Source organism: Onychomys torridus, chromosome X, assembly GCF_903995425.1.
Source record: "Onychomys torridus chromosome X, mOncTor1.1, whole genome shotgun sequence".
NCBI classification, from domain to species: Eukaryota; Metazoa; Chordata; class Mammalia; order Rodentia; family Cricetidae; genus Onychomys; species Onychomys torridus.
In genome coordinates this window covers 84,414,143-84,439,098 of record NC_050466.1, presented here as the reverse complement: position 1 = coordinate 84,439,098, position 24,956 = coordinate 84,414,143, and the positions used below count along the sequence as shown (strand labels likewise).

Here is a 24,956-nt window from a genome sequence, read left to right as displayed (position 1 = left end):
AATGTTAGCGTATATATTGGTACTATCCTTGTTCAGATACTGTTTAGGCAGCCATGTTGGTGAGACTTCATAGGTTCAGCTTCTCTGACATTTTCAGGTGGCATACTCTCACAGAAAACTTCCTGTTCCTCTGGCTCTTAAAATCTCTCTACCGCCTCCTCAGTATCCCTGAGACTTAAGTGAAGGAGTTGTGTTGTAGATACATCAGTTGGGACAAGGCTTCACAACTCTGCATTTTGGTTGGTTGTAGCTTTCTGTAATGGTCTCTGTCAGTTTCAAAGAGAAGTTTCCCTGATGAGGGGGTAAAGCTTCTATGTGGGTATAAGGATAAATATTTAGAATTAGTTATTATATTGGCTTAGTAAGGAGGTGGTTGTAGTTCATCCTCCAATATGAGCCATAATTTCCCTCAAGCAGAAGTGCAATTAGAGAACTGATAGTCACTGCCAGAGTATATGTGGTACTATTGCATTCTAAAGGTTATCATGCCATGTTGGTCATTGTTGCCATTCATAGCATCCCAGCTTGTTGCTTTCCTTCTTTGGAAGCTTGCTTGGTGCCTTTTGGTAGAGCTTTCTCATGATGGAGTCCTTTCAAGTCAAATCCAGCTCGGGTCCTCTGGGTACTCTGTCTGAAGTTCATGGTGTACATGGTGAGTAATAAGGTCTTACATTCTACAACTGGGATGTAATCAAGGACCTCAGCAATAGCCTATAATGTATGGACAGTATCTTGGATAACCCTGACCAACAACTAAAAAGACGGTTTCTCATTTCTGCTGTTGAGGGTTTTATTAGATGGTCTATGGAGGGAACATTACCAGCCAAGATGGGAAATTTTCATTTAAATTGTATGTGTATATATAGATTTACAAGCATTATAGGTATTTTAGGTAGACTGATAGTAACATGATTCCTTATAACTTTTTCCAGACATCCTTACTGTTATTTTACTTTCCTTTTCCTTCCCTAATTAAAGCTGCCTATTTTTCCCTTTTCCCACTTCAGATCATTTGTACCCTACTATTCCAGTCTCTATTGTTCCTTCCTGCCCCAAAATGTTCCCTTTTCACTTTTCTGATTTCTGTAGTTACTCGAATTATATACTCGAATCTGCCGGTTTGGAGCTAGGAACCGCAGATGAAAGAGACTGTACAGTGTTTGTCTTTCCAGATCTGGGTTACCTTACTCAATATTATCTTTTCTAATTCCAGCCATTTATTTACCTGCTAATTTTATGGATTAATTTTTCCTTACAATTGAATAATATTCCATAGTGTACATGTATCACCTTTATGTTATCCATTTGTCAGTTGAAGAACATTTAGGTTATTTCCATTTCCTAGTTATCATGGAGAGAACACCAGTGAACATGGCTGAGCAAGTATCTGTGGAGTAGGAAGTCAAGTCCTTTAGGCATATGCTGAGTCATAAGGAAGATTTAATTTTAGCTTTTTGAGGAATCTCCACGGAGATTTGCAGAGTGCCTGGAAAGTTTGAGATAGCATCAATGATGAATAAGGCTTCCCTTTTCTCCACATCCCCTCTAGCATATCTTCTTGGTTGTTTTGTTCAGCTTTGCCATTCTTACTGGGATAAGACAAAATTTCAAAGTTATTTTGATTGCATTTCCCTAATTGCTAGGGACAGTGAACATTTCTTATTCTTTTTTGTTTCTTCTTTTGAGAACTCTGTTCATATCCCAGACCAACTTTTTGAATGGGTCATTTTTTTTAATCTTTACTTTTTTTTTTTAGCTCTTTATATATTCTAGATATTAACCCTCTATCAGAGGTATAAACTGCTGAAGATTCTCTCCCATTCTGTTGGCTTCCTCTTCAGTCAGTTGATTGTTTCTTTTCTCTTTTGGTTTTATTTATTTTTACTTATTTATTTTCTGTTTATTTATTTGGTTGTTTATTTTACATCCTGACCACAGTTTCCCCTCCACCTCTCCTCTGCCCTCCCCCCTCCATCAATCCACTCCTCCTCTGTTTCTGTTCAGAAAGGGGCAGGCCTTCCATGGGTATCAACAAAACATGGCATATCAAGTCTCAATAAGACTAAGCACCTGTCCTTACATTTAGGGTAGACAAGGCAATCCAGTATGAGGACTAGGTTGCCAAGAGCCAGCCAAAGAATTAGGGATAGCCTGCTCCCACCACTAGGAGTCCCACAAATAAACCAAGCTACATAACTGTCACATATATGTAGAGGGCTTAGGTCAATCCCATGTAGGCTCCCTGGTTGTTGGTTCAGACTCTGAGTTTCTATGAGCCAGGATAGTTGTTTCTGTGGGTTTTCTTGTGATGTCCTTGATCCCCCTGGTTTGTATAATCCTTTCTCCCCCGTCTTCAGCAGGATTCCCTGGGTCTTTGCCTCTGTTTCCATCAGTCACTGGATGAAGACTCCCTGATGACACTTGGGTTAGTCACCAGTGTGATCATAGAAGATGGCCAGTTCAGGCTACATAACCACTATTGCTGGGGTCATCCTTGTAGATTCATGGATTGAAGTTTCCCTTGAATCAGGGCTCTACCTGTCCTTGAAAAGCACCCCCCTTTCCAGTCATCTCTTTCAATACTCTCCCCTTCTACCCACCTCTCAACCCAATCCCTCAAGTTCCCACCATCCAGGACATCTCTTCTATTTCCCCTTCCCTGGGAGATCTATGTGTTTCCCCTTGGGCCCTCCTTGTTACCCAGCCTCTCTGGATCTGTGGATAATGGTTATCCTTTACTTTACAGTTAACATCCACTTATGAGTGAGTACACACCATGTTTGTCTTTCTGGGTCTGGGTTACCTCACTTGGGATATTTTTTTTCTAGTTCCATGCATTTGCCCTCAAATTTCCTGATGTCATTGTTTTTAACAGCTGAGTAATACTCCATTGTATAAATGTACCACATTTTCTTTCCCCATTCTTCAGTTGAAGGGCACCTAGGTTGTTTCCAGGTTCTTGCTATTACAAATAAAGCAAATGAACATAGTTGAGCAAGTGTCTTTCTTGTAGAATGGAGCATCCTTTGAGTATATGCCCAAAAGTAGTATCGCTGAGTCTTGAGGTCATTGTTACTTGCTCTTCTTTTTGTTATTCCATTGGGTTGGTTGGGCCAACGGTCTGTCAGTCTTGTTTATTTTCTCAAATAACCAGCCCTTAATTTTGTTAATTCTTTGTATTTTTTTCTAGTTTATTAATTTGTTCTGCAATTTTTTTTATTAATTTGTGCAATCAACCAAATTTGGATTTGTTTTATTCATGTTTTTCTAAAATTTTGTTGGTTTCTTAAGTCATTTATTTGTGCTTTTTCTGATATTTTATGTAGACATTTTAGCTATAAATTTCCCTTGTAGGACTTCATGTAATGCATACCAGAGGTTTTGTTGTGTTTTCATTTTCAGGTCCAGGAGATATATTTTATTTTTTCTTTGACCCATTCATCATTTAGTCATATGTTGCTTTAACTGCATGAGTTTGTATTTACTAGAGATTTGTTTGCTGTTGGATTTAAGTTTATTGCATTGTTATCAGATAGGTTACATGAAGTTGTTTGAAACTTTCTAAACTTGTGAAGATTTGGGGTATTTTGTTTCACTTTTTTGGGGTTTGTTTTATTTGCTTGTTTTATCCCAGGATGTGGTCTATTTTAAAGAAGCATCCATATGCTGCTGAGTAGAATGCATATTCTTTGGTGTATGGGTGGAATATTCTGTCGATTTCTGTTAGTCCATTTGATATATATGATACCATTTAGTTCTGATGTTTCTATATTTTTTTGTTCAGATGACCTGTCTATTCGATAATGTGGTGTATGGAAATCACCTACTATTAATGGGTTATTAATGATAATCTGTGTCTTTAATTCCAGTAATACTTTTTTTTATGAAATTAGGTGCAGCAAGTTTGGTACATATATATTTAGTATAGTAGTGTCTTCTTGGTTAACTATTTACTTGATTAGAATGAAGTTTTCCTCTTTATCCCTTCTGATTAGTTTTAGTTTGGAGTATATTTTATCTGATATTAGGATAGTGATGCCTGTTTGCTTCCTGATCTCTTTTGATTAGAATTCTTTTGTCCATTCTTTTACTCTATCTTTAAAGCTAATGTGTGATAGACAACAGTTAGATAGTTTTGTTTCTTGATCCATTCTGTCAGCCTGTGTCTTTTGATGGAGAATCAAGGCCATTGATATGTAAAGTTATTGTTAAAACATGTATGTTAATTGTGGTCATTGTGTTGTTAATTTTTGGTGGTAGTGTGTGTGTGTGTGTGTGTGTGTGTGTGTGTGTGTGTGTGTGTACATGATTTTCCATTTGGTCCATTGGATATTATATTTAAGGCTATGTATATTATGAAAAGTTTTTCTTTCTATTTCAGTGATGGCAGATATAGCTTTACCGGATAAGTGGTTAAGTCTAGGTTTGCCACAGTGTTCTTTGTACTTGAAATGTGTTGTTGCAGGCTCCTCTGGCTTTCAAAGTTTCCCTCAAAACCTGAGCTGTTATTCTGGTGTGTTTTCCTTTTTCTATGACTAATGTTTTTTCTCTTGAGCTTTGAACATTTTTTTTTCTTTGTTCTGTATACTTAGTGTTTTAACTATTACATATCATGGGTATTTTCTTTTCTGTTCTTGTCTACTTGATGTTTTGTGTGCTTCTTATATTATCTGTATGGGTATGCATTTCCTTAGTATGGAGTTTTCTTCATGGTCTTGTTGACAACCTGTTCTATTATATTGACCTGGTATTCTTTTTTTTGTTTTTGTTTTTGTTTTTGTTTTGTTTTGTTTTGTTTTGTTTTGTTTTGTTTTGTTTTGTTTTGTTTTTCGAGACAGGGTTTCTCTGTAGCTTTGGAGCCTATCCTGGACTAGCTCTGTAGACCAGGCTGACCTCAAACTCACAGAGATCCACCTGCCTCTGCCTCCCGAGTGCTGGGATTACAGGCATGTGCCACCACCGCCCGGCTGACCTGGTATTCTTTTACTTCATCTATTCCTATAATTCATTGAGAGGTATCTTTAGGTTAGTGGCAGGCATGAAAAGTCCTGGCTGAACACTTAGAGGTTGAGAATGTTGGACAAATTGGTGGTCTGATTAGACCAGGGCACTGGATATGGGACCATGCTAGGTGGGGGAGGGTGTTTGGAAGGGATATCAGGCAGACTAACCTGTCTAAGCCCTTCAGAAGTTAGTTTTAAGGATCTACAGAAGTTTTCTTTTGTAGAATGTCATTTTCACTTGTTTGTTTTGTGTTTTAGACAAATTCTAGATGTCCTCAAGATCAGCAAGTGACTTGTGGTCTTCTCTTGATCCCAGGCTCTTGTTACATGGATTCCCTACCTGTAATTATTCAGCTACCATTCTGGTTCTTAACATTTGCTTTAACAACAGAAATCAGACATACCTGATAAAAATTTGTCATACAAGAAAGGTGATTCCGTGTCATGGGTTATTTATTGAATGTCTTGGCCCACTGTCAGTTTCTCTCTTTAAAACTCAGGTTAAATCTATCAGAAAATTCAGTGAGTGCCCTCCTCATCCTGAATCCCCCATGCAAATATTTCTCTCTTTTTGCCATTGGCCAAGGTTTCCACGGTATGTTTCTTCTGATTTGTTGTAGAGGCTTTATAACTATTAGTAGTGTTGTTTACTAGCCCTGAGATCATCTGCTTGACCTTTAATATAACAGAAGCCAACTAGCCATTCTTGTTTCTGTGCAATGTGTGTACACACACATCATTATATGAGCATATGAGGTCAGAGGTCAATTCAGGTGTCTCATCTATCACTTTCCACCTTATTTATTGAGATAAGGTCTCTCACTGAGATCTGTTCATTTTTGTAATTTTAAAAAAATTTATTTTATTTTTGAGATTATAGCACAATTACCTTTCTCCCTCCCTTTTCCTCCTTCTAATCCCTCCCATATACCCCTCCCCATTCTCCTTCAAATTTACTGCCTCTTTTTTCACTAATTGTTATTGCATGCATATATGTATATACATCTATTCCTAAATATAACCTGTTTGTTGCATATAATGTTCCTTGTATGTGTGTTCCTTAAATATGTATTTTTTATAAATATATCAGGCCCTCTAAAACTTCCTATGTTACTGAAGTTCAAACCTAAAATCACCAAGGTTCTGAACATCCAGAATACCCTTATGTCAATGATCCCTTATTTTCTTTTTTCCCATGTAACTTACTTTAGCCATCCTGACTCCTGGATATCTCTAGGACACACTAATTTCAGAGTCTTGGGCTTCTTTTCTTCTTAGAAAGTTTTTCTTCAGATAGCTATGTGATTCTATTTCTCCTTCTTTAAATACTATCTTTTAATTTTTTTCTTGGAACTTTCTACATGAACACTGCATCTACATAGCCCTTTGCCTCTGTCTACCCTGGTTCTCACTGCTCCATGTTTTCCTTCTCCCTCTAGAATTCCTGATCGCTTAATTATTATTATATGTAAATATATATATACATATATATATACACACATCAACATGTATATATATCAACATATACATGCACACTTGTGCATACAACCTACTGAGTCCATTGAGTGTAGCTCATATGTACATATGTTCCCCTTTGGAATTGGATAACCTATGCAGGAGCTCCTCTTTAGAGGAAGAGCAGCCATTGACTACCTGTAGCTCTTTATCTAGGATAGATCCATGTCAGCTAGTGTTGTCATTATGCTGGTCATTTTCAGGCAACCATGAGTACATTTCCCTTGTCACATCTAGGGGACATTATCTAGTGTCCTGGGCCTATGGCTCTTATGGATAATAATTTCCTTTCAGTGGCAGAATGTGTTTATCATTGCAAGAAGTAGAATCTGTAGTTCACCTCTTCTAATGGTTACTAGAATTTTATTTGCCATATTCTGTTTACTATGGGCAAGGTCAGTCTCCCTTAACTACCCAAAATTGTTTTATTTTTCCCACTTACTTCTTATTGCTACATGAACTTTGTATTTGGTTTGTGTAGCTATCTTTTAATTTTTCATTACTAAATTATGAAGCAAATAAAAATGGACATTACCTTAATATTCTTACATATGAACAAGATCTGTCTTTCTATTATTTCAAGACTTCCTTGGGATCTCTGAGCCTTTACTTTGCCTTCTTCTTTTCTCCACAGCAAGACGGATTCTGGATATACTCTGAATATTGTAACAACCACTTGGATGCCTGCATGGAACTCTCCAAGCTGATGAAGGACAGCCGCTATCAACACTTTTTTGAGGCCTGCCGACTCTTGCAGCAGATGATTGACATTGCTATCGATGGTTTTCTTTTGACTCCAGTACAGAAGATCTGCAAATATCCCTTACAGTTAGCTGAGCTCCTTAAGTATACTGCCCAAGACCACAGGTAAGGTGTCTGAGGATACAAAGTAAATGTCTTTTGAATATTGGTACCTTTTGACAATATATAGCTTTTCAGTTCTTGAGCTGTGGTTAGTTTATCTGTAAAGCATGATATATTCCTCCTTATTTCAGAAGACCCTTGTGAGAAAAAGAAAAGGGGTTATACTCTAGAGGGTTGCTTATAAAGTTGTAAGTCAGTATGCACACAAAATCATATATATCGCTGTGGGGGGGGGGGTGGCGGCACACGCCTGTAATCCCAGCAGAGGCAGAGGCATGCAGATCTCTGTGAGTTCGAGGCCAGCCTGGACTACAGAGTGAATTCCAGGAAAGGTGCAAAGCTACACAGAGAAACCCTGTCTTGAAAAAAAAATCATATACAACATCATATGTAACTTCAACTCCAACTACTCCTCCTCCTCCTCCTCCTCCTCCTCCTCCTCCTCCTCCTCCTCCTTCTTTTTTGAGACTGGGCCCAACTGTGTTTTCCTTTCTGGACCATAACTCATTATGTAGATAGACCAAGCTGGCCTCCAGCTAAAACAGGTCTGCCTCCTGAATGCTAAAATTAAAGGCATATGCCATCACACTCCACAGTTCTTAATTTTTTTCCCAAGGGAACTTACCCAGTAAGGGCTATAAAGGCTATCTCTTTGAAAGGAAATGGTGCATTTCATCTCCTACCAGTACAGTATGTTCTAAAAATAGTCCCCATTGATGGTGATGGCTTACAGTAAACAAGCCCCACCCTTTCACATATCTTACCTCAAAACTTAGACACTCGGAATATTTCTAGCTTGTCTTTATTTGGAATGAAATTCCTGAGTTTGGACTTGTTGGTTCAGCCCAGCACTAATTCTTATAATAAACATTCCAAGAAGAAAGAAGTCTCTCACTCAAGTTTCCTACCTTTCATTTTAAAATAAAATATAGTTACATCATTTTCCTATTCCATGTCCTCCTCCCTACCCTTCCCCATGTCTCTTTTCCTCTGCTTTCTCATGGCCTCTTGTTCTTTAACAAATTGTTGTTATATATGCATGTAAATGTATAAAACCTGATGAGTCCATTCAGTGTTTCTGGAATGTATGCTTCTAGGGCTGATCACTTGGTACTGAATAACCAGTACAGAGCCTTGCCCCCTCATCATCTGTTTCCAATGATGAAGGCTCAATGGTCACATAGTATTTGGCAAATGTATACATCAACTTCAAATATTTCCCTATCAGACTACCACAACTTATCTGAAGGAATAATTTTTGGTCTCCTGACAGTGGACCAGAGACTGACAGGTGTAGGGATATGTCCAAGGAAGCAGAAGATAAAGACAGAAGACAAAGCCAGAGAAAACCTTTTTTTCTGGTCTCAGGAAGCTATGTTAAGATGTCCTAAGCAACTTGTAGGCAAGTCTTAGAGACTTAGTCTGATAGGAATGTCTGAAATGAGACAACCAGGGAGGTCTCTGAAGACTGGATGAAAAGTGATAACCAGTAAAATAAAATTCCATTCACTTGTGAGAACTTGGCATAATTGTCCCTTACTTAAGAAGAAAAAAAGAAAATATATAATAGGAGAGTTAGTTGATGTGTGTAAAACTAGAAAATCTTGGTTCCATCACTTCCAATAATTGGTAGCAGCCAGAGTTCATCTGAGAACCCAGAGACACTGACTGGAGTCAGAGTACATCACAGCTATTTTCTTATTTTATTCACCTTTGAAGCTAGTGGTACAGATTAGATATGACAACATTCATCCTTTAACCACTGTAAGAAAGATAGCCAGTAAAAATGACAAAACTAACAATTATAGAGCAACAGCCATGATTTCCTAACACTTGTGGTCAGGAAGAGCATTCTCATATCCTCAGTGTCCAATTGAACTTCATGTGTATATGACCTTGGAATAATTAAGATCATAACTAATACAACTGAGGAACTAATTTTTAACTTACTTAAGTTTAATTAAATATAACTGTGGTACCATACTAGACAAAATAATTGTGGGGGCCCACAGAGGTAAGACTTTACTCAAGGACAGAGAATATCTGAGCTTACTTTACCCAGCAGGGCTGCATAATGGGATGATGTGGCCGCGGTGTTTTGAAGGGTCAACACTTGGTTGTACATTGTGCTTTGATCTTGAAAGGGGGAGGTTTGGCCTCTCCCCTTGGCAGTGTATAAAAAGACTATTAGAATAAAGGACAAGGTGACCCAGGGCCCTCCCAAAGCTATTCTGTCTCTCTGTCTTTCTTATTGTCTCCTTCTATCTTTCTATCTAATACTTCTTAATTCTTCTTTCCTTCCCCCAAAGAACTCTTCAACAGGTCAGAGCTAGACTTGAACAGACTCCCACAAATAATTCTATGATTACTTCCCAGAAAGTGGATTAAAACACTGATATCCTGAAATCAACAAAGAGAAGACACAGGGGATAGGGAACTGGGCCTGAAGAACTGAAGCATATATTTATGTCATTGTCCTGTCCTGTGTCTAACTGGCAGGTTCAGACAGTCTTGTCAGGGAGAAACATTGGCAAGGTTAGAGAGCTAACAAATCAAACAGGAAGAAGCAATGTGGAAGGATGAAATACAGTAGGAACAAATGTGAAGTTTTACAGGTGAATCCAAAGAATCAACAATTCAAGGACTGGTTGAGAGCTACTGCTCCTAGAAAGCATGTTTTGAAGAGACTTAGAAAGTATAATTAGTTGGTAATACACTCAATATGACTCATCATAGTAATAGCTAATATTCATTAAGGCTCAAAATAAGAATACTTCTAGCTTTCTTGAGAAAGAATAAATTGGTTAAGAAGAAAAGTCTGTTACTACAGTGGATCAAATGTAATAGTGTTTGAGGCCCATGGTTCTGGAACATTGGAAAGGTACAGACTGGAGTCATGGATGTTATCTAAGAGGTGTTAGATAGCCTCTGTCCTGACAATCAAAACTCCCCTCCTTAGGCCTATACTTGTTCCATCACCCCATTCTCTATACATTAAGAAGAAAAAACTTGTTTTTTGCATATTTTTCTCACGACTTTTTCTTTAATCAGTGCTGGAAGAGTAAGAAGGCTCTACAATCACAAGATTTTTTAGCTTTACTAAGAGAAAGTATTAACACTGAGCTGTAATGAATCTTATTTCCTTTTCAGGTCATTCTGTCTGTATCAAATGGCTAGAATCTCACTTTCAATCTGCCTTTCATAAGAGCTGTTCAATTGGAAACTAGGTCAGACAAGCAGACAAAATTGAGTAGCATGATATGACTCTCAACACATGAGTAATCAAATGTTTCCAGAAGCTGGAGTATAGGTTGCACTTCTCAGACCAAGAATTCTGTGGGAGGCAGCCTGTATTGTATCTACTACTGGAGAAATGTTTGATTTGAAATAAACATACAAATAATACTCTTGGATCAAGAGTAAAACAGTATGTATGGATGACTGCATTTGATTTATTGAACCCCTCCATAAATTATGCCAAAATTCTCCCCATTTTATGCATGTTAGCAATAAAATGGGATGTAAACTCATAGAGTCTGGCTTCAAGTTCTGTATTCTCATATATTATGCTACTACATCTGTCTCCTTACTGTGCCAGAGGGAAAGTCACAATGTTATTCCATGGTGACCATGGGCAGAGACTCCTTAGAAATACAGAGAGAAGAGAGGAGTAAAGTGTCTTCTGGACTTTGCCATGTATAATGCTTTTTTTTCTTGTCTGGTTTTATCAGATAGGACACAAATAGGTATAAGAATAAAGAGGTCTGTTCCCCCTGTGAAAGAAGTTTATAGGTAGGATATCTATAATTCATATAGTCATCTCTTCCAAAAATAGGACTGGAAATGTAGTTGTTCTCTAGGTGATATAGATTCCCATCTGATAATCAGGACTCTCACTAAGGAGGAAAACTAGAATGGATTTAAGATTGGCACTTTGTACATTGGTTCATCCACCCTTTACTCATATCTTCACAGTGATTATAGATACGTTGCAGCTGCTTTGGCTGTCATGAGAAATGTGACTCAGCAGATCAATGAACGCAAGCGACGTCTGGAGAATATTGACAAGATCGCGCAATGGCAGGCCTCTGTCCTGGACTGGGAGGTAGGACCTTTATCAACAGGGGAGTTGGGAGGTCCCAGTTGCTTGTTGAAAAGCTTGTTATCTTAGCCAACAACTAAAAAGGAATAAAAGGATTTATATTAAACCCAAGGCAAAGCCAAGGAAGGAGTATTCAGAATAGTCTCTGAAGTTTGGTGAAATCTTTGTGATTTTATTTTATTTATTTTACTTTATTACTTTTATTTATTCATTTTACTTTATTGTGACATATTAAGAAAGACAGTGTTCATCTCTTTGGGTGATTTTAGGAAACAACTGGATTGACTTAGTACCATTCCAATGCTCTTTTTGTCCTGGATTTAAGATCATAAACTTCATAGGTAGATAAGAAGTAGTACATACTAATGTACTCCAAGGCACACAATATCGGTTTGGTACTCTTGTTTATAACCATATAGAATATCAAGTATACTTATTTTGCTATTGGTGAGATCACCTCATTCTAGTATATCTACTAGACTAATCAAGCATGCATATTCTAGGCTGTAACTATCATCCTGCCAGATCTAATGACCAAGCTCTGTTTTCATCATCATTCTAAAAATAATCTGTCATCTAGTCATCCCAATATAGACACCTACAGTTTCTCTGAACTTTGAAAGGAAATGACTGCAGTCATCAACCTTTCCTTCCCAAATGCCACAAACTAGGAGTAATAACAACTCTTACTCATCTCGCAGGCCCAAGTTGTGAGACCTGATAGTATGTGGGCTGACATAGCCAAGATGGAAAATGTCATCAGGCAGGAAGTGACATTCTTGAACTTTATGGTGATAGTATAGATGTAGATCCAATACCTTTTTGTACTGCCCTCACCTCAGGTATAATTTTCTGTGTTTAAGTAACAGTATTTCTTTTAACATTTCAAATTGTTTAGTCTATCCAAAGGGGACCATTACTAGTCTTAACAAAGAGTTAGCCAATGCTCAGGCAAAATTTCTTTCTATTCTTTCTAATGTGGATGATTTAAAAACACCACAATTATTATCAGTTGACACATTTTTATCCTGTTTGATAGATAAGGTCCTCTAAGGGTAGAATAGCAGTGATACCTTGAGATATATAGAAAAATGTGTGTGTGTGTGTGTGTCTGTGTGTGTATGTGCGTGTGTGTGTGTGTGTGTGTGTGTATATAGAGAGAATACATTGTTTTCATTCATTTATACACATATATATGTGGACACACACATATGTATGTACACATACACACATATGTAAACCCTCTTGCATATAAGGAGAAGCCATCACTGGTCCAGACTTACTAGGAAGAAATGGATTCTCCTTAATGTGTTTTTTCCTCTGTTCGTTTATTGTAGGAGAGATAAGGAGCAGGACAAAATTAACTTTAAGCAAGCCTACCAACAGAGACACTCTGAGACTGGCAAGACCCTTTTCTGTCTCTTTTGCAGGCTTCCTCATAAGGAAAGGTTCCAAAAAGCCACTGAATTCCTATTCTCTGAAAGGTTTTTCTTTTGCCCTGAAACATTTTCCCCTTCTAATTTTGTATGTGTTGTCTGAGTCTCCAGTCATTGGAGAGGTGAATAAAAGTTTGAAACCCTTTGGCCTACCCAAAGACTTTTTTTTTTTAAACCAAACTCCAAACTCCAAGGACTTGAGCTATGGTTCAAGGAATCAGTGTCTAAGAAAGCATTTCCTGTTATATTTCTGGAACGAGGGAGGTGCTCCTTGAGTGGACATGTACAGTGTTTCTGGAGGGGGTGGTGGAGAACAAATGGAGGATGGGGAAGGAGATAATCAGACAGTGGCTGCCTTACAAATAAGCAAGCAAGCAATGCTTCCCAGGGTGGGCCACTCCCCACCTCTCTCAGATGTAGGAACAAACAAGGGGGCTGTCAGAAACGTCTTCATGGTGATTGCAGCTTTAGTCATCAAATGAAAACCAGTAATCACAGGGGAAACCTTCAAAACCTAGTATCCCTTCAAGAGGGGAAGGTAGGATTGGTGACATGCAGGCAATTGCTGTTGGCTTGGTAAATCATATTATCTGGCCAAAGAGCAGAAAACCCTGCCTTAAATCAGTGTCTGTCTCTTTGCCCTCATCTTTTTCTCATGAGTATTCAGAGTTCTTTACCTTACTCTAGTTACATTATCAGTCACATGTTATAGCGTATGGAGACTATACCCCTCATAACTCCTGAAAAGTAAAGAGATATGTTAAATAGTCATGTACTTCTTCAAGTGATTGTAACTCAGGGCAGTTTAGAGTAGCAGAAGGGAGGAGGGCCTATTTCCAAGGACTGTAGTTTCTGGAAATTTTCCAGTTCTCTGTTCTCTGGTTCAGAGTTTTGGATGAGCTGTCATTTTGCCTCCTTTCACATTAAATCATTTTTTAAAAAGAGAAATGGAACATATCCCTGATAGCTTCTCTTCAGCCTCTTTTGTCCTGAAGATTTTCAGAAAGTACCCTTGTTTGTAGCTCATATTTGGGAGCTGGATCATGTGGTCATAATTTCTCTTTATGGCTTCCCTCCCTTTCTTGCCTGCTTATATAATACCTGATGTCCTTTTCTGGTTTACCATTGGATTGTATAATCCAAAGAAACTGAGAAAAACAAAACAAAACAAAAAACCTAGTATGATAGACATAGAAAAGGTATCCATTTAAAGTGAAGGGGAATAAATGAAGTATACTCCTCAGTCCAAAGATGAAACATAGGCAGGAGGATATGTCACTTCTCTACACTTGTTGACGCATAGGTTAACACAGGTACCACTGAAGATTAAATTGGTTGAAAAAGATGACATTTCTTTTGCCCTTATTTCAGGACTGTTCAAACTTTTGACATTAAAACCTGGCATTTTTCGTCATCAAACATATTGGGTCTCATTTGTACCAGGCTTTTTTCTTTTGGGCCACCAGCCAGCTCCCAAATCATGACACAGAGACTTATAATTGGTTTTGAATCCTTGGCCTAGCTTAGACATGTTTCTGGCTAGTTCTTTTAATTTAAATTAACCTGTTTCTCTTTACCTACCTTTCGCCTTGGGCCTTAGCACCTTTCCTACTGCTGCATATCTCACTTTCACTGCTTCTGTATGTCTGGCCGGCTGCCATCTGCCTGGCTTCTTGCCCTGGGCATGTCCTTCGTTCTCTCCTCCTTCTCTAGTTCTTTCTTCTCAAGCCTAGATTTCTCCTGTTTATTCTCTCTGCCATCCTGCCCTGCCTATCCTTCCTCCTGCCTAGCTACTGGCTGTTCAGCTTTTTATTAGACTAATCAGGTACCTTGGGCAGGCAAGATGAAACAGATGAAACACATCTTTATAATTAAACACATGTCCTTACATTGTTAAACAGATACAGCATAAACAAAAGTAACACACCTTTACACAGTTAAAGTAATATTTTGCAGTATAAACAAATGTAACATATCTTTGCCCAGTTAAAATAATATTCTGCAATACTCATTCATAGGTTTCCTGGGATGCATGCAGCTTATGGACCACAGGTTACATATGCCTGCTAGGCCATTCAGGCCATAGCTCCATCATCAATTATCCTGTAATCAGGATGAAGTAAAGCTGAACAAAATGGGTTAAGTTAGAATTAATTACAATTAAATGAAGCCTACTCCTTGAGACTTTGGCTGTAAAAAAAATGTGAAAAGCTGATAAGAAAGTTCTGAGTAGGGTTTAATGGTCACTACTTATTTATTAACTATTGATTCACTCTTTGCAGATCATTTATTGAATACTTTCCATCAGGCTTGATTCTGTGATCTAGTGGTGGAGCAAAGCTTCTATAGTTTATGTTTCAGTAGAGAAGAAAAGCAACACATAAGCATGCTATCATCAGATGTTGATAGGGATTATGGAGAAAATAAAATAACAGGCTAGAATAATGGAGAAATTACCAAATACCAAAGGGAACAACATTTGAGAAAAGACCCAAAGAAGATGAAAGAGAAAATCTTGTGGGTTTTTTGTGGTAAAGCATTTCAAGTAGAAGGAAGAGCTCCTGAGATATGAGAATGTAAAGTCTAAGAAAAAGGAAGGAGCCAGTGTGGCTAGCGAAAAGAGCAGAAATTGTACAGGAGCAATTGGAGGTCAGCTTATACGTTCTCATCTAAAGACTTTGTTTCCAGTTTGGATGGTTGGATTTGATATGTGACTTTAGGAGACTTGCCTTTTTTTACCTGATTATATATTATATATATATATATATATATATATATATATATATATATATATATAATTATTATGAAATTTTCTATTCCTTTTACATACCAACCACAGATCCCCTTCCCTCTCTCCTCCTAACCCCCAGCCTTCCCCCCTTTCCCAAACCCCATTCCCACCTCCTCCAAGGCAAGGCCTCCCTTGGGGAGTCAGCAGAGCCTGATACACTCAGTTGAGGGAGGTCCAAGCCCCCCCCCCCCCCCCCCGCACCGGACCAAGGCTGTGTAAAGTGTCTCACCATAGGCAGTGGCCTCCACAAAACCTGCTCATGCCCTGAGGATGGATCCTGATCCCACTGCCAGGGGTCCCCTTAAGCAGATCAAGCTACATAACTCTTGCTTATCCAGTCCCATAGAAACTCCACAGCTATTGGTCCACAGTTCATGAGTTCCCGCTAGCTCGGTTCGGTTGTCTCTGTATGTTTCCCCATTATGATCTTGATGCCCCTTATACATAGAATCCCTCTTCTCTCTCTTCGACTGGTCTCCTGGAGCTCAGCCTGGTGCTTGGCTGTGGATCTCTGTATCTGCTTCCATCAATTACTAGATGAAGGCTCTGTGATGTCAAGTTAGGGTATTCACTAATCTGATTACAAGGATAGGCTAGTTCAGACACCCTCTCCACTATAGCTAGTAGTCTAAGCTGGGGTCATCCTTGTGGATTTCTGGGAACTTCCCAAGCACCCGGTTTCTCCCTATCCCCATGATGTCTCCCTCTATCATGGTATCTCTTTCATTGATCTTCCATTTTGTCCCTGTTCCAACTCAATCATCCCTTTCCCTTATATTCTCATCCCCAATCCCCTACCCTTCATTACTCCCCTTACCCCCAGTCCACTCATGGAGATCTCATCCATTTCCCCTTCCTAGGGTGATCCATGCATCCCTCTTGATGTTGTCCTCATTAGCTAGCCTCTCTGGAGCTGTGGGGTATGTACTCACTCATAAGTGGAGACTTGCCTTTTGAACAGCCTCTCTTTGCCTTGCCCTTACCAGCCATTATAAAATCTGGAATGAGTCAGACATGGTCTTGTTCATCTGGAGTAGGCAGACAGATTCCTAGGACAGTGAGCAGTTTGTGGTAAATGCTGGAAGAGTATAGAAACCCCTAGAGGCAGTGGGAATGGATTGTGCCCTATGGGGCAAGATAAAGAGATGTAAGGTACAACTGAGGCAGAGGAGACAAGAATGAAAGCTCTAAACAGTGAGCGCATCCTTTCCGTCATGTAAACTTTATATTTCCCTCACACAGATTTGATGCTTTCAAGCAGCATGTGGAGTAGATCAAACAGTAACTGCTTAAACTGCTTTCCAGGGATCCAGAGTGAGTTAGTGACAGCACTGGACACAGAACACAGTTATTTTAACAGTCTCATCTCACTAATCTTCCATTGTAGCTAATTTTCTGCGAGGCAAGGTACCATCATTCAAATTCCATCTTGTAGTTAGGCACATAGGCTTTAGAGTGATTCTGAACTTGGTTCTGCCTCTTTGGATAAATTACTTCCAGTTTCTCTGATTTATGATTTTGAACAGAATCACAGCTCATCTTTTATTAGTTCATTGTATTAGTAGAAAACAGGAAATATGTATTAGTACCTGGAGCACATGGTAATACCCAATATGAAAATTACATATGCAAAGTTTACAATGTGATGTGTGTATTTGTAAGTACTTATGTATGTTAATTTAAGTATTCTTCACAATATCTAAACAAATTTGTAATGTTACATTCTCAAAATGAATGAAGAAACAGTCTTTAATCTCAGCTTCCAGGTGGCAGAGGCAGGCAGATTTCTGAGTTTGAGGCCAGCCTGGTCTACAAAGCAAGTTCCAGGACAGCCAGGGCTTTCACAGAGAAACCCTGTCTCAAAAAACAGGAGACACAATGAGGATATATTTGTTGTTCAAGGTTAGTTAGCTCAGTGAGCATAGAAGTTTTTTTTTTTTCTCAGCATTTTTTAACTTGGTGTTACATGCAGCAACTATTTAAAATAGGGTTAGTATGCCCCTACCTAAGAAAATGTTGACTATTCCCCCAGGTCTGATCATCCTCAGTTCATCAAATGGTAACTTTAAAAGTCATCCTGGAATCTGGGCATGGTGGCTTATACCTATAACCCCAATACTTGGGAAGCTTCAGGAGGAGGATTACAAGTTCAAGATCACCCTGAGCTATATAGCAAGTTCCAGGCTTGCCTGGACTACATAGTAAGACCCTGCCTCAAAAATAGTCATGTTTGTCATCAGTTTGTATTATGAGCCAACTTTTATGCATTCTTTCACTTTATACATACTCAGCGTGGATTGTGGCACATCTTCCTCTCTTGTATCCAAAATGGCCAACTCTGAGGAGAGGTCTGACCCAGCCCTATGCATCCCAAGTCTCAGTGCTAGTGTGTCAACTCAAGAAGGACTGCTTGTTTACCTTTGTCTTGGATACTCTTGTAGCTAAATTTGGACCCTAGAGTTAAGATGGTATTTTTTGAGCTGCTTTCAAGTTCTGTTATTAGAAAATAATCCACTGAGATCTCCTTTGCTTTCCAGTCCCTCAGACTAGAGAAAATGGTACAGTTAAGGATACCATTTCCTGATGTCACTCTATTTAAGAGAATTATTCTGCCAGAGCTATTTGCTTTGATTATTTTGGAAGTATATGTATGGACTTCTATCTTTAATCCAGATTCGAACTTTGGGTATACATTTAACTGTAAAGGTACCAGTGCTGGTACTATAGATATTATTCTGATATACCTCATTTAACAGCTGGTGAAACAGACTGAGGAAGAGGAAAGGACTGGACATCTAGGCACTTTTGGTGCTAGAAGTAATATAACTTATGATAAAGAGTAAAGGTGCTCTCTGGAAATAGAGAAATTAGGATCAGAGTATCTATAGCTAACAAGCTTCATGATCCTATCCTATCACTTGACCTCTTGGTACTTGAAGATGTAAAATGGGACCAAGACTGTTTACCTGACAGAATTTTTGTGAAGTCCAGATGAGATAGTAACTAGCACAATATATGACCCATATCCATCCCCTGGAATGATAAGTTCTCTTTCCTAGGCCACTGCTCATTACTTCCATCTTCACATAGGCTGAAGCATGTGTGGTAAACTTCCTGATTTTATCATAAAATATTTCCCCCTTTATTTCATTTTTTTACATGGAAAACAGAAAAATTTCTACTACCTTTTCAGGCTTACTCTTGAAGTAAGTGAGAGGCCAGGTAGGAATTGAGAGATTAGAGCAAAAAAGAGAGTCATGAAAGATAAGAAGGAGGAGAAAAGAGAATGCCTGGCCACCTGCCTTGCTGGCTGACTGACTGACAACTGACTTCCAGGTGTCATTTAGGTTTAGAGTCAATAAGAATACAGGAGGAGTGGAGGGTAATATAGAGGGTAAGGGGGACTGACTGACTAAGGAATGGGTCTTATTTAACCCCACAGTAAATAAGAATATGAGTCTTCTCACTTACAGAATTGTAAACCTTTTAAGGGAGCCCAGAAGTCTCTCTCTTTTCCTCCATCTCCACAATCTCTTTGTGGCTACCTCCCACTTCAGTCTATGCTCCCCTTTGGGCATCTATATGTATGGAATTGTACCAGCTATCTCTCACCACCACATGTCCTTCCTAGGGAGAGGACATCTTAGACAGGAGCTCGGAGCTGATCTACACTGGAGAGATGTCCTGGATCTATCAGCCCTATGGCCGCAACCAGCAGAGAGTCTTCTTCTTATTCGACCACCAAATGGTCCTCTGCAAGAAGGTAAACTTAATCTCTTCTTTTCTGAAAGAGACAAGGACCTCAGGGAGCACCATAAGCTCCTTCCCTTTCATTATCCCCAGGTTTGTAAAGAACTAGACAAAATCTTCCAGAGGAACTTGGCAGCAGTTCCATATCAGAAGCACTGGTATGTCATGAAGATCATAAGCAACAGTGATGCTGAGGTGAACACATTTTGTCCAGTAGCATTTATATTTTCCTTCGTAACTCCTGTGGTATTCCTTCTGAGCTCCCTGCACATATGATAGATAGCCAGCAAGTTTGGACCAGCATTGAAGAATATTGTGGCATCGGTATCCTACTTAGCAAATAATAGCTTCAAAGAGTACTTTTCCGCATTCCCACTTGAATGGGGCTCTTGCCCACTTCCTACCTGAGGAACCAACAGCACATAGGTCCTCTATGCTACAAGATTTTCCTTCATGCCTCTATCAATTTCCTATACAAAGTGCATCATCAGTTCTCCCCAAAACCCTCAATCATGCTGTTGCTGGATATCCTGTCCCCATAAGCCCTTTGAGGAGATATCCTGTACTTGTTGTCACTGATTCTTGGATACCTCTGTAAATAGTGCTTTCTTAGGCACTTCTCTTTGGCAAAGAAGGATAGCATATGTTCCTCACATAATCTCTCCTGAGGGTTTCTAATGGGATACTGTTCCTCCTTTTATAATAGGAAGCTCAAACCAGTGTTTTCAGTAAGATTTATTTGGGAAGAATTTTGACTCACAGAAAGTGAGAAAATGAGGGAGAAGTCAGAAAACCCAGAGTGCCTTTCAAAATTTGTTCTCATTCTTGCCTTTTTCTCTGTTACATAGCTCCTTTTTTTCTTTTTTCTTTCTTTTTTTTTTTGTGGTCTCCCTTACCCAGTAGCGAATGCCCCTAAAGATGGGTGCTAAGTCATGACATACCAAGTTAAACACTAAGCAGACAGCAGACATCTGGTTAATGTCCCTTGCTCTATGTGTGCATATGTGTGGTGTGTCCTACATTAAACCTTGTTGCGTGTTTGCCTTTCGCAGTCAATTGAGAGAGTAAATTGAGCTTAGATTCAAACTGCCTTGGTGTTTGTAGATAAACTCTGAATGCCATATCTGGAACCAATAACCTGCTAGTTAATTAGGGTAGTTATTTCATTCTCGATCTAACCCTGGAATAGAAAACCTATGAATCTGAGACTCAGCAAAACACCAATGTCTCTTTTCAGCTCCCCTAGCTCTTACCAGAAGTTTCATACAAACCAGGAGTCAGAATTTCTGACGTTTAGTAAAGGCAACAAGAAAGTTCTTAGCTTATTAGCCATGTCACCAAAGGCATTTGTCTATTCTTCCTATTAATGCATGTTCATGCTTAGAATAATTAGAGGGAGAGAGAGGCAAAGGAAGAGGGAGAAGGAAAGACTGGGAGGAAAAGGAGAGAGAGAGAGAGAGAGAGAGAGAGAGAGAGAGAGAGAGAGAGAGAACAATTAGTCTGATCTATTTCAGGGTTCCATACTTCTTGATTTTAACATCTATCCCCCAAACATGCAGTTGCTTTAAGTAAAATGGGAAAGTGAAGCAGAGCCTAAAGATAAAGGAAAAGAAAAAAACGAGATGGAACAGTATGCTCTATTTAGGAGCGAAGGGGCAGCAAAACACTAAGATTTACTGGTGTGTCAGTTCTAAGACAACTAGTTAGAAAGAATGGTAAGAAAGATGCCGGCAGTTAAGGGAGGTTCTCTGAATTCAGAGTAGCCACGTTGGAGCACAGGAAACGCTAACAACAGGATGGCAAAGACAATAGACACCTTGATGAAAGCATAGCTTCTCTCAGGTGAGAGTTTTCTTGTTTTAGTGAGGTCATAGGCTTCCTCCCCAGAACAAAACCAGCCTAGAGTTCAAGACTCTTAACTCCACATACTTGGATGTTCTTAGCACTGGCTTCCCAGGGTTGAAACGCTACAGCCTTGTTAAGTAAAGACCATTAATAGTATCTAATATTTGTATTGAGTTCATGGTTGAGGATTTCCATGTTATCTACAATAGAACTTTCTATTTTCTATTGATCAAATAAGAGGTAGACCCCAAAATAATAATGTAGTGGAAAGAAGGTATGCAAAAGAATAAGGTATTTTGTCTGCCAAATTGTTCTTACCTTTACTGCAAAATACTGAGTCTTAGTACTGAGTGGAGGCGGGTGCAGGGGACCAACATCATCCTGGAGTTGAAGATAACCTTTGACAAAGGAAAAGACGGGAAAGAGTGAGAGTAGACTGAGGTGAGTAAGGATTCACCTCTGGAACACAATTTAAATGGATGCCTAAAAGCTCAGTTATTTTTCTCATAAAGAAAGAATGAGCTAGTCAACAACTAAATAATTGAATATGGCTACATTAATCTTTCTGATAAGTTCATATTTAAAAAGAGCCCTTCACAAATTTATCAGGAATAACCCAAATAATTTCATAAATACTAGAAAGCTAGTTTAAAAATCTTGAAGATAGTATTAAATATTTCTAAATACCTGAATTTATTAAAAGTAAAGGATGAAAAATAACTGATAGTCTCACAGGACCTTACATGAGACAGAGGTTTAATGGTAACCAAGGAACAGAAAGTCCTTTACCAAGAGGAATTGGAGCCTAAAGGACATGAGGTTGCAATGAAGTACCTCACTGCTGTGAATTTTTATTTTGAGAACATACTCTATGACAGTCACATCTGCCTTCATGGGACCTGTAATCTAATAAAATTTAGTGTAACATAATAGAGAAATGTACATTTTTATACACTGAAATAACCCTCAGACATGTCTGGTGGAATTGCTTTAGGCAATCTTGGCAATACTATAAATACTAATGAAATCTGTGACAAAACTATAGAGAAGAAATAACACCAGTATTCAAAACAGAAAGCTATATTATAGAAAATACAATGAATATGAAGTAATGATGAATTGGCATTATTTGAATGCCTCTATGATTCCATTTAAATAATTTTATATTCATTAATTTAATTCAGTCTTCATAACAAATTTACCAGGGAAATACTGTGATTATTCCTATTTTAATGATAAATGAAATTGAAATACAGAGTACTTATGTATTTATCATGTCTGATAAATAATGAAGCTAGGAATTAAGCTTCAATTTTTTTCATTCCTCAGGCTAGAGATTTACCCAGGAATGTGCACTTGTAAGGCAAGTTGTCTACCCCTGAGCTACATTCTACAGCCATGGAGCCAGTGACTCAAACTAGTCAAACTGTCCCAAGGTTCTAAACTAATGACTTCTATGTCACTATGTCCATTAAGCTTGTCCAAATTTTGTAATTGATTACTAAGCAGTCTAAATATTTAGGGCAAGATTAATTGACCATGAGGGCTCATCATTTGTTTCTAAGAAGAAGCTCTGATGTTTCAGTAAGAACTCTATTTGTATTATACCTGTACTTGATGATAAGACTGAAATTCACAGAATGAATCTGTATTTCAGGGTAGGAATCATTTGTTTGATTTACTTTGAGACAGGGTCTTTTGCACCTCAGCATATCCTAGAGCTCATTATATATCAGAATGTAAGCCAAACTTCTGATCTCTCTTGCTTCTACATCCCAGTGCTACATCCGAAGTGCTGAGATTGCAGACATGCAATGCCAGGGATCAAACCAAGGGCTTCATGTATACTCTACCAACTGAGCCACATCCCCAGCCCCAGGAATCTCAGTTTCTTTCTGCTGCCACTTTAGATTCTCTCACAATTTCCTTGTAGAGACAAGAAACAAGGAGTGATACATAAAGTCAAATGGCTCTGGTCTTAAATCCTGGTTTTAACCTGACTGTTATTTCAACCAAGCAATAACTATTTCTTTCATGCACCTCCATTATATCACCTATAATGCAGGGAGAACAATCAACAGGATGGTTATGAAGAATAAATGAGATCAGTGCATATGAAGTGGCAGTTGAGGGACAGGACTCATACAGATACATGTGAAGCTTGTTCAGCCCCTACTTTCAACAACAACAACATAAAACATACTATTGTAAGTTGGCGAAGTCCCCATCAGTAGATTTACTCAAGTGTGGACTAAATATTTATCTGCTACAGGTAACATAGGAAACATTTAAATATTCAATCTACTCTTTAAAAGTCAATAACTAATGTCCACCTACTAAATTTCTGTGTGACTCTTCTGATTCCTTTAACTTGCAGCCTGTTAAACAAAACCTTATCTGTTTTGTACACTGGGACTTGGGATTGAATAAAGCATTCCAAAGAGTTTGAACAGCATGTACAGCTTGTAGTTCGTCTTGCAGAGGGAAGGATAAAAGAGGGTACTTTTAAAATAGCAGTTATAATACACATGAAAGACACCAGTAGCCCCTTTAATTTCTGTTCCTTTTCTTTCGTTGTCATTTTTTTAAATTGTAAGACCCCTTTGTTCTCTTTCTTCTTATCCTAGGCACTGGCTGCCTCTGCTCCTCTATTAGTTTAGTTTTGTATGTGTTTTGCTGTTTTCACTCAGATGTCATTATTTTGACATTATTTTGATGTTGGAGGAATAATTCTCCATATTTTGTTTTTGTTCTCCCTGCTCACTGTTTACCGTGGAAGAAAATAGACCTCTTTATCCCATTATCCACCAATTTTCCTACACAGCTATTATCATCCCAAGCAACCTTTTCTCTGCATTCACTGTTCTTACTTGTGCTTCTGCCCACATGTTCCATTGTCCGCTATCATAACTGTACTGCATTTATGTTGCTTTCATAATAGTCTGAGAGATAAGAACTAAATTACATGTAATGATGCTGGACAGAGGACTTTTGTTCAGGGAAGTTTGTGCATTTAGGCAATTCTTCTCGTACTGAAAGGACAGAATTGCAACACGAGCCATTTGAAACAACTCACATACAAAAGTAGCAGTAAGAGGGAGGGATAGGGGTGGAGAGACGGCTCAGTGGTTAAAAGCACTCACTGCTCTGTGGACGACTTGGGGTTCAATTCAAAACACCACATGGTGGCTCACAACTACCCATAACTCTGGTTACAAGGAATTCAATGTCCTCTTCTGGCCTCCTCATTCACAGGCACTCACATGTTTCAAATACATAAATTCAGGCACACACATACACATAAAATACATAAGTACAATTTAAGGAAACAGGTACAATATAGGAATGAGATAGATAATGGAGTTGAAATCAGAAAAGTGGATCCTAGACTCTACTTATCTCTTACCAGTCAAGTCTATGTTAACCAGTACTTTTTCTTGAGTTGACTTGAACAAACAAAAAAATCTATTTTTTCTTTTATTTGTCCTTTTTATTCATCTATTTTTATCATCAATTTTATTACTGAACTAGTAATAGAATACATTTCAGAAAGGCTCTAGAGGGAAGCCATGATAGCTAGTGGGAAGTGATGGAGAATAATGTTAAAAGCATGTCTAATATAGTCAGACAACAGGGTACCCATTACTTTT

At 38.5% G+C, this 24,956-nt stretch overlaps 1 protein-coding gene across 5 annotated transcripts in view; it reads left to right on the top strand.

The window, feature by feature from the left end:
* Arhgef9 (Cdc42 guanine nucleotide exchange factor 9) overlaps positions 1–24,956 on the top strand; it is a 167,335-nt gene that overhangs the window by 121,581 nt on the left and 20,798 nt on the right. For all 5 annotated transcript variants that reach the window (XM_036174283.1, XM_036174286.1, XM_036174285.1 and 2 more), the window contains exons 5-7: positions 7,153–7,385; positions 11,358–11,487; positions 19,343–19,474. In XM_036174283.1, coding sequence (XP_036030176.1) covers positions 7,153–7,385; positions 11,358–11,487; positions 19,343–19,474 — 495 coding nt within the window. The remainder of the gene's footprint in view (positions 1–7,152; positions 7,386–11,357; positions 11,488–19,342; positions 19,475–24,956) is intronic.